The 10198-nt window shown below is 39.6% G+C and overlaps 1 protein-coding gene across 2 annotated transcripts in view; it reads right to left on the bottom strand.

Annotated features, from left to right (window-relative positions):
- Positions 1-2707: 2707 nt before the first annotated feature.
- Positions 2708-10198, bottom strand: part of GLRA2 (glycine receptor, alpha 2) — a 133615-nt gene continuing 126124 nt past the window's right edge. For both annotated transcript variants that reach the window (XM_009873856.1, XM_009873857.1), the window contains exon 9: positions 2708-2986. In XM_009873856.1, the coding sequence (XP_009872158.1) occupies positions 2708-2986 (279 nt within the window). The remainder of the gene's footprint in view (positions 2987-10198) is intronic.

Raw genomic sequence — 10198 nt, 5'->3', positions numbered from 1 at the left:
CAGCAGAATATTTTAGCAAACTATTTAGCCACTACAAAGTGTACATGTGAATTTAGCATGTGGATTGTGGAGGGACATGAGCTTTGCTACAAAAGGTGACGTAGAAACATCCCTCAGCTGAGAACCATTTTGCATTCCTACTGCAGTGGTCTGTGGTCATATGGGGGAGCTATGGGCAGTAGGCTCTGACATTTCTTAGGAATACATTTGGATGCTGACAATTAACATTAATCCGGGCTTTATATCTTTGTTTAAAGCAAAATTTCTGGAACGAGGGGCTGGTAAAGTGAGCTCTAACTGTTTATGTGCCAACAAAGGCTCCTAACTTTCCACACAAACATAGCTTACAGATGGCTATCATCTCCCTCCCAGAGACCATGGGACTAGAGTTGCGCTGAGGTTTTCCTCTGTTACATTATCCATTAATTAATTTCACTTTAAAAAAGAATAAAAGCAACTCTTACGCTATAAAAATTGCAAATATTATGATACTTGAATTTGAGTCAAAAGCTAATTTTGCAAAACAAAAATTTAAACAGCTGTCTTGAAGTTTTTCCCTTTCCAGGGCTGTCAGTCACATCTGGATCCACTGTCTCAAAGAGATGAAGATGACTGTAGCCAATTCTGTCACAGGTATGACAGGAGAGTCCAAAGAGCTGAGAAGGTTATGGGGAGATAAAATGCACTGGCTTTTTACTTCTAATTTACTTCATTGATTGGGAGTCAGACTTGTCACGATCTCTAGGTTCCTTCCCCAGATTTGGGAAAGGAACAAATCCTAGCAGTTGTAGACAGCGACGTGGAGAGGCGTGGGGATAGAGACACACACGCATAAATACAGGCTGTACTCAACAAACTCTCATCAAAGGCTCATCCAGGAGTCAGGGCAAAGTGAGAAATGCTGCAGGTGCAGTATGTCTCTGTACCACATCTCACTAGGGAAGGAGGGAAATATGTCTATGCTGGGCAGCTACAGAGTGTATATTTTGGCCTCTCAAGGGAAGGGCAGTATTCTGGATGCAATTTAGTTTGCTTTTAAACAATTGGTTATTACAGTGTTTATAGGAGGCACCCGACATAGGCCACCTCAGCATGTCCTTCAGCTCACCAAAGTGATGAAGCTGGAAGAAAATCAGGAAGAAGTTTAGGATACCTCCAAGGCAGTCACAGCCTGTGTGAGCCTGTGCAGGGATGCTGTGAGAGGGGGCGGCGTGCCTCCTGCCCCAGGCCTGGCTCTGCACATGCAAATGTTCTGCAAATGCTTCTGTCCCGCGCCAGCCACATTTCCAATGCAGTCCTTGACATACTCCCAGGGGCTGCAACAGCCCCTTTGCTGCAGGACAGAGAGCAAAATTTGGAGTGCTAAGTCAGGTCAACAGAAGGATGCTCTTCACCCTCTTTCTGCCCACAGAGTGGCAGAAGACCTGGGCCTGGGAACAAACAGCCCTGTTGCTGCAAATGAAGAAAAGAATGAAGAAAAGAATGAAGAAATATTAGTATCACATTTAGCTTTATTGAAATTGAACAAATATCTTTTTTTTAATAAACCCTTTTACAGCAAGTGTAAAATTTTAATGTTTGATTAATCTTATGTTACAGGTTGTCTTCTTCTGTGTAAGCAAAAATACCATCTTTTTTTTTTTTTTCTACTTTAAAACATGTAGCAAGGATTTGAATAATGCAGATCTGGCACCAAAAGGTAACAGGTTCTGAAAATCACAGTACAGTTTTAAAATTCTTAGGTTAATTAATGATATTTAAAATGATAGCCACTTTGAGTAAAGATATAAATTAGAGGTCTGTAAACAAGTTGTGTTTACCTATAGAGCTATTGATTGCAGCTACAATGAGAGCAGTAATAGAAACTGGATGCTAAACTGAGCTACACCTTTGAGGAAACAAGTTCTTACTAAGTAGTGTGGTACAGGGTAGCACAATAGGTAAAATACAGTTTGGCACCTCAATTTGCATGTAAAATCAGCAAAAATAAAATGAAGTAAGTGCACTGTCTTCCAACAAAAATAAACTGGGCAATTTCACTGATTTTGGAGTGTCAACTATCAAATAAATCACACGACACACAAGTTCAACCCCAAAATTACAATTCTAGTAAAGCAAGTAATATTAAAATGCACACCCACAAGGATAGTAAAGTATAAATCTTTTTTTTTTTCTTTTTATTTTTCCTCTCCCCTGCCAATATAAATAATTTACAACCCACAAAAGGACTCCTTGGTGAAACCACTAACTACAGACATGGTCATGGAATGTAGCTCAGTAGACTTGTTTCAAATAGAAAGGCAACATTATCCTGAAAAAGTTTGGTCCTCTTATAACTCACTGTACTGTAGCCATCACAGTCTCTTGGTAGATATTTTTGGAGTATTGTTTGTTTTCTGATTCTGTTTTGTTTTGAAAGATAATATCTTGATGATAAAGCTGGGTAAAATTTGGCCCCATTGACAGATGTCTAATCAATGCTGAATCTCAAAGAACAACACTGAGAGTATAAAGGGGGAACCCTCTTTGACTGGCATATTTTTTCATGCAATCACTTTTCCTTCTATATTTCTTTTCCTCTTTGTTCATTTGTTCTTCAGTGTCCTGGAGGGGGAAGAAATCTTTAGTCCAAATGACAGAAAGACATTTGACTGTATATTTACATGTGGATCACTTTGGCTAAGAAGTCCTGGTGAACCAGAATTGCCTATTTCTTGTGAATATCCTCATGCCGTATAATTTTGTATGTAATCCAGTAAAAGATGTTGAAAATGAGGAAGGCGAGTGGGAATGCAGCACGGGATATTGTATCAATCCTTTTTGCACGGTCAACAAACTTCTTTTTGATGGAATCTGAATCCTTTGGTGGTGGTGGAGGTGGGTTGGGTGGAGTAGCCTTGACTGCTGTGCCGTCTTTGACTTGGAGGCAGTGACCCATGCCATAGCCACTGAAATTGAATCGGCTGTCACGAGCAACTTCATCTTCCTGAAGGATAAAGAAGACGAATAAGATACACAATCACCTGTCTGTCTAACATGTCATGTACTTGAGAAGTTAGGGTGCAACTCAGCAAAGCACCTAAGCAAATTAGCTGGTTAAGCTATGATACAAAGTGAAGGTTTCAAAGGCAAGCAAGCCATTAAAATTCACGTAAAAATACATGGACAATAGGTGACTACTGGTGTTTATGAATCAGGGCTTTAATTTTTCTAGCTATGGCTAAATCGAGTGTCCTGAGCAGCAAGCTGTACCCCAGCCCCATAGGGAAGAGATCTTACTCCACAGGTTTCTGATCATGCTCCTTGGGCTGCTGTGGGGAGCAAACATGGTCACGTTGGCAGCAGGGAGTCTGCTCTGACCGGATTGAATTTGTTGACCCTGAGATCCAAGGGCCCAAGCTCATGGCAATGTGTATCTATTGCTCAGTCTAACCACAGCCTTGCACCTCCATCTCTATATGAAGAGAGGGAAGGTCATGGTGTCTCCTTGCTCACAGGAGAACTCCAAGAATCAATACTTCGAAGTGCACTAGGCACATGGATTTAGTGGTATCTGGGAGTTAAACGCAATAACGCGAGCTAATATAGCACTACCTTGCAGAAATACATTCTCTCTCTTGTCTGAGTGGGTAATATTTGCTTTTGGAGAGGTGAGTAACTACCACTGAACTTTATCACCGTGATAACTGTGTGATGAAAGGTTTGTGACTGTGCTGCTAAATTCTCACTGACATTTCTCCTGTCTGACAGCACAATAATACACAAGTTAACAGTTACTGGCAGCCCTCCATGAAGGATTCAAAACCAACAAACAAGCAGCTTTATTCTTTTTTATTCCAGCAGGGATAAATTGTAGGTCCGGCAGCTTGCCTTAGTTAAAGACCTTCTCTTCAGCTGACAAATGCTTCATTGTGAACTTAAAATGACTGCTTCTTGGGTGCACACAGAGCCCACTTCCTCACAGGGAATACTCCCTTGTATCTCTCACCAAACCACAGCCTTCTGATCTTTACAGAGAATCAGAGACTGAGAGAAAAAACATCACAATCGCAAGATATTGAATATGGAGTACATTTGCTAAACTTGAGGGTGGGGAGGGAGGATAAAATACACCTATTCAGGACATAAATCACTGCTCCTTCACCAAAAAGAATGGCGTTTTTCTCCCTTCACAGCTCCAGCACTGGAACTGAGTATATCACTACACTTGTTCTCCTTACCTTGGAGCTAACATGCATATGTCAAAAACTCGTAGCATGATCCAAGGCCGCCAAATAAGAAATAGTCACTCTGACTGCTTATGACATTGAGTGCTTATGGAAGAAGGATAGGCAGTAAACAGTGCTTTGGAGCCCCTGTCATCTCACCCTGAGGGCTATTCTACAGTGAACCCATAAGCAGGTGGAAAATTGTGATATTACAAGGCTGTTTGAGCACTTATCCAGGGTTTATAGACCTTTGTTTTCAAAGGCTCACCATCATTAAGGAAAAGAATCACAGCCCTCTTCTTTTTCAATTTTATTTATTTGCAGTTTTCAGTCCCTCTGTGAGAACTGTGAAATTCTGCTTGTCCTAGTGATTATAAGCGTGTAGAGTACTTCAAAGATGTTTTCAGTAGTCTTATAGGCAAGGCTTCTCTTGCACGAGTTAATAACGCCACTAAGTCCCTCAGTAACATAGGGAACTGCCTTCCTCACAGCGCTTTCCCTTTTTACTGAGTTTGAGGGATAAAATGCACACCAGGACATGAGAGGTGATTAAAAAGGGTAACAGATTTTCAGCAGCTGTGTTGCCATATGTACTTCATTCATTTTTTAAAAAATTAATTTCTGTTACTCCTGAGGGATTGGGGGGGGGAGGGGGAGGAATATACTGAGCTTCATGCAGGACATGGAAACTTTCACTGACTTTCACTGTGCCCTGCTGGGTCACAGCTTTGTTGCATGGGGCCGAGCTATTTGTCTTCAACATCACAGCCCTGCTTTTGAGCTTACACTGTTGTAACTCAAGCGAGGAGACATCTGAGATTTGGGACAGGGATGTTTAAGTCACATTCTTTCAGGTCTTCAGCATCCAACCTTTAGCCATAAGGAGCTACTTGTTTCCTGATGGGATTTAGAGCCCTGTTTTTCTCCCCACAGACAGTTGTCTGTGTCACTGCTTACTCACAAAACCCAGAGAGAAGTGTGCCCATGCTAGTTTTTTGTTTAGGACTGCAGTAGATGCTCATTTACCCTGGATAAAAGAAGTACATTCCCCTGAGGGCTGAGGACAATGTGCTCCCATTCTTTCTCTGTTTCAGCAGACTTGAATCTCTTTCTTTTGGATAAATATCTGCATTGGTTTGTTACCTGTTGTCCCAACATGAAGCTCTTTGCTGGTTGCAAAAAAGTGTGTGTCTGTATAGCTTTTTTTAGTCCTTATCAGGAAAAACTTTTCCAAAGACTAGCTAATTAATTAATAAGAAGAATGGCACTGTGTTTCTACCCTGCCACTTGTTTCTATGCTTGACATTACACTCTTAACAAAACTTAGCACTAGAGACATCTAAGTTGTAGCTGTTGTGATCATCTAAGTGCCACTGGAAGCAAGAAAAGCCATAGTCCTTATAGCCCCACCTCAAACCCTGGAGGTGTTACAGCTCCATAACCACCACATGATTTTCAGTAGTAAAATCCCCCAGGAGCTGAAGGTCCTTTGCAGCCTGATATTGCCTGCCCTCTGAGCACTGTCAGCATCTGCAGTCTCACAGGCTGATGCCATCAGAACTCTCCCAACTGACTAGACATCACCTGAAAACCCTCAGAAATTGGTCAGTAGTTTTGAAAATTAACAATGAAACTCTGCAGAGGTGAGGACCTCCATGTCTGTGCTTGGGAGGATACTTTTCCCATGAGACTGCAGAGTCAGGTTTGTATCCTATTGTTCCCCTGAGCTCGTAAACTAGTTCCACCCAAAATAAAACAACATGGACAGAAATACTTCCTCCCTGATGCTGAAGAGAGCTAGGAGTCAATCCAAGTGCTGGAATTTCATTGTCCACACTGCTTGTGGGTTAACTCACTCTGACATGGGCCATACCAACAAGCTCTCTGCCAGATGAACCTGCTCTACTGGGGACTAACAACACACACTGCAGTCATGAGCCATGTGGTGATAGCTGGCCTCAGGAACAATAAAAACCCAGATGTGATTTACTTTAGCAGTACGGATATAGTTTACAAAACTGTCTCTAAAACACCATAACCTTGTGGCAAGGCTATGATTTGACATTTCTGATTATGGTCCAACATTCTGTTGCACATAAAGGATTTTGGGGAAGGGTTACAGAGAAGGAAAACCAAATTCAGATTCTTTGACAAATAAAACCCTTTTTTCCTTACATTTCAAAATGTGAGATGAAGAACTGACTTCAGGTGTCTTCCTTTAACATAGTGGATATGTTTTCCTCTAACCTAGAGGCTTGGTGAACTACTGGACTCTTCATTCTCAAGGTCATATTCAGCTCACACCATCTGACATACCCTACTGTGGAGACTCATCCAAAGACAGTCTTCAACCTGTGCTTTTCACCAGCTTAGTCACTGGTAAACCAGTCCAAATGATTTTGCAGACATCTCCACCATTGTTTTAATCAGATGACACATAAACCTTATTAATTTTAAACTAGACAGGATCTCGTTCACTTAAATCCCAGGCTGTTTATATTTTTATAGATTTTATAACCAAAATCAAAGACCAGCTGGAAGCCATTGGAGTGTCAGAATCCACTGCCATTGAAGTCATTGACTTTATCCTTCTAAAGGGAACTGGAATTAGTCTTGCATAATACATAGTCATAACTCCATCTGTCCTGGATGAAGATATAGGGAAAAGGGTCACAAGCTAGGATGAGAAACAAAAAGGAAATATATAGCAAGATGAAAGAGTTCTTTTGTATGTTTCCTCTCAGATGTCCACACTCCTGTGTATTTTAGAATAATTTTCCTTTGAAAACTAGTTACAGTTTCTGAGATGTGGACAAATGCTTTCTACAGATGTTTTTTCTTTTCAGCTTTATGTGTATTATCTTATGGTGCCATAATGAGCACACCTAGGTGTTGGCTTTAAACAATGTTCAGCAAACAAGAATTAAGTTTTTTTCTTAATTTTTAATTGCCCTATGAGTTTAATAATTTTCTGTGCTTTATGAATTAAAGTCATTAGATTCTTTTGTCTTAGCTTTACAGTGGGCAACATGTAAATCAAGGGGGGTTATATTTCTGATATGATATTCTTTCTTCATCTTCCATCTTTGTAAAGCTTTTATTTCTGTTCTGTCAGGTCTAGAATGTAATTCATACTACTAACTTCACATCAAAGCAATCAAGAATGGGTAAAATAGTTTAGAAAAAATAGTCCATTCAATGCCTTGCATACATAGTTTCCCATACAATGCATTTTGAAATGCTTTGCCGTGACCACTTTTAAAAACTTATTTTCAGCATTGACTCAGTTTTAACAATGAGGAAAATGAGAGAGGGGCTGGCTTCAAACAGAGTATTTCATTTACTCTCTGATGTGATTTATTTGTTTAATTTCACTACTCTTTTTCCAACATATGGTGGGCAAACAATTTAAACTATCTGGTTTAATTAAATTTCAAGGACATAGAAGATTAGTTTTCAGTATAGTGTAGAGAACATTAGAGAAATTTTCCTTTTGGCATTCATATGCAAAAAGTGAGAAACCCACAATAAATTCAGACTTGAATGCAGAATGGAATCAATAGGAATTAGACACCAAAATAGCTTTGGAGACTTAATTCCTATATCATCTTTACGATTTTGAGACACCTCCCATCTCCCAGTACTTTACATAATTCATGGTGTGGTTTTGCAAAGACAGTCATGCTCACATGGTTTCAGTTCTCAGGAGTCACTGAGTATGTGGGTGAAGGTAGTTCAGCTGAGAAGCATATTTGGACTTTCAAATCCTCTTTGGTCCTTTCATAGATTAACTATTTAAAAGGGAGTAATGGAGTTTAGGAGTAAAAGATCAATTTCATAATTGAGGGATTCACTGGGGGGAATCCCCAAGAGTCTGTGTGAGAACCAGTAAAAAGGAAGAGATTTATAAATGAGCTGAAACAAAGGTACCCAAGGGAAGGTGTACAGGTGAAATGGGCTATTCAAAGTGGATAAATCTAATCCAGGTTTTCCAGATGGATTTCTAAATCCTGAGTGACTAAGTAACAAAACGGCAGTAAATTAAATATGGGGTTGACAAGTGCAAGGTAAAGTACCTTACAGAAGATAACCCTAATTACAAACAGACCAGTAATGGGCTCAAAATTGCTTCTTTCCCAGGTGGGACTTTGGGGAATTACCACGTAGATTATTCCGATAACATCAGTCTTCTCCTAAGCAGCAGTCAGGCAATGGGCAAATGAAACGGAAAACATCATTCTGCTACTTTATACATGCACAGTGTGATCAGTTTTTGAACATGAGGAGCATTTCTGGTCACTTAAAGTCAGTAAAGACATAACAGAGTTAGATAAAATACAAAGAGGAGCATCAAGACTTGCTCTACACGGGAAGAAACAAAGTAGATTTCATCTTAGAAAAGCTGTATCTGGAGGAGAGTATCATAGAGTTCATAAAATAATGGTGAAAATTAATAAATGGAAAGAAAATGACTATGTTCTGGTTTTCAGTAGATTTTGTTGTTGGATTTTTTTTGATGCAGGAAATATAGGTTAAAAAACAATAAAACCATGAAGGAGAAAGGGAGATATAATTTTTTAAAAGGAAATTATTTGTCATTTATGTGTGTAAATCGTTGTGTGAGAACATTTCAGGCAATGAAAACGGTACAATGGTGCAGATTCATAAGTTCATGCGCTGCTGTTGAAAGTGCAGCTTAGTTCATGGAAAAGTGCACTCTTAGTTGCTTATTTTCAGAAGACACAAAAGTCCTTCCAGGTTTCTTGGTGCTTTTAAATAAAATTTGTCCCAATATCCATGCCTGATGCCTGCTGGAGAAACAATTCTGGAACAAAGGCCTCTCCTTCTCACCAAATGCAGCATATCCTATGGAAGTTAAGTTCTTCCACCTTTTGATAATATGCCAGGAGCTGGAGCCACTGTTGAAATGTCCTGCATTTTCCCTAGTTTTTAGTACTTTGAGCGACATGTTTTTCTTTTCACATAGTTCTGCCTTGAGGTTAAATCCTCCCAATACGAAAGAAGACGACTCTTACATAGCAAACCTACGTGTTTCAGTTTGATGGGGGTAAAAAGGAACATGGAGCAAGCTCTGGTGACTTTTGTTAATAAAGAGTTCACTAACAAACTTCTCTGGTTTGTTCCACCTTGAAGAACTCCAGATCTCAACCCACCTACGCTAGATGCCATTCCTACCCCTCCTCAATCCAGACTTCAGAGGAGCGGAAGGTTACATAAAATTGTCACTTTCTCACCTTGATCTTCCCTGAATTTGGCCTAAGCATTGTTTTTTCCTAAGTATCCACCAAGATGTTTCACTGAAAACATAAGCAGTCTCTGACTGCTCCTACTGCTTGATGCTGCTCCATCAGGACCCACTGTTCTACGGAACACTGGCGTACAGTCCTTTTCTCCCTCTCTTAACACAGATTTTCCTGCTCACTGAAGTTTGTTTTTTCTCTCATTTGGGAGCTTATGCCTTGTAAAATCTAAGCAAAACAGACCTTGCATTGTAAATAGCACTGATACTTTAATTAATGGAGGAGAAATTGGGCATTGTTGTCTTTGGTAAGAGTTTCCAGTGAACAAATTTAGGTTTTGGTTTAGAAAACTCTGTTTAATAATACCTCCTATCTCCAATAAACAGCAGAAAAACCTCTGAAGCATGAGTGATTTACTTATTCATTCTGTAAGAACAGCAAGTGAACTGTTGTTAATATAATAATGAAATGGTAGTTAATGTGACTTCGCCCTCTTCGAGTAGGAATTGAACACTATCCAGCTGAAGAGTAACATAATTTAAACATGTTGTGGAGCAAAAGTATTTTCCTGGCTTGAAATATCTTTTAGTGGAATCTAAATTTTTCAAGAATTACTTTAATAATGAAGATTATGCAGTGAGTAAGGGTGACCAGTTTGTTAAAAAGAAAATAAATTCTTTTCCTTATAATAAAGCAAGGCTTCATTCTCTCAATTTTGCAGATGAGTTA

Source organism: Apaloderma vittatum, unplaced genomic scaffold (assembly GCF_000703405.1).
Source record: "Apaloderma vittatum isolate BGI_N311 unplaced genomic scaffold, ASM70340v1 scaffold7287, whole genome shotgun sequence".
Lineage (NCBI taxonomy): Eukaryota > Metazoa > Chordata > Aves > Trogoniformes > Trogonidae > Apaloderma > Apaloderma vittatum.
Note: the sequence above shows the minus strand (reverse complement) of the source record. Positions and strands in the feature narration are given on the sequence as shown.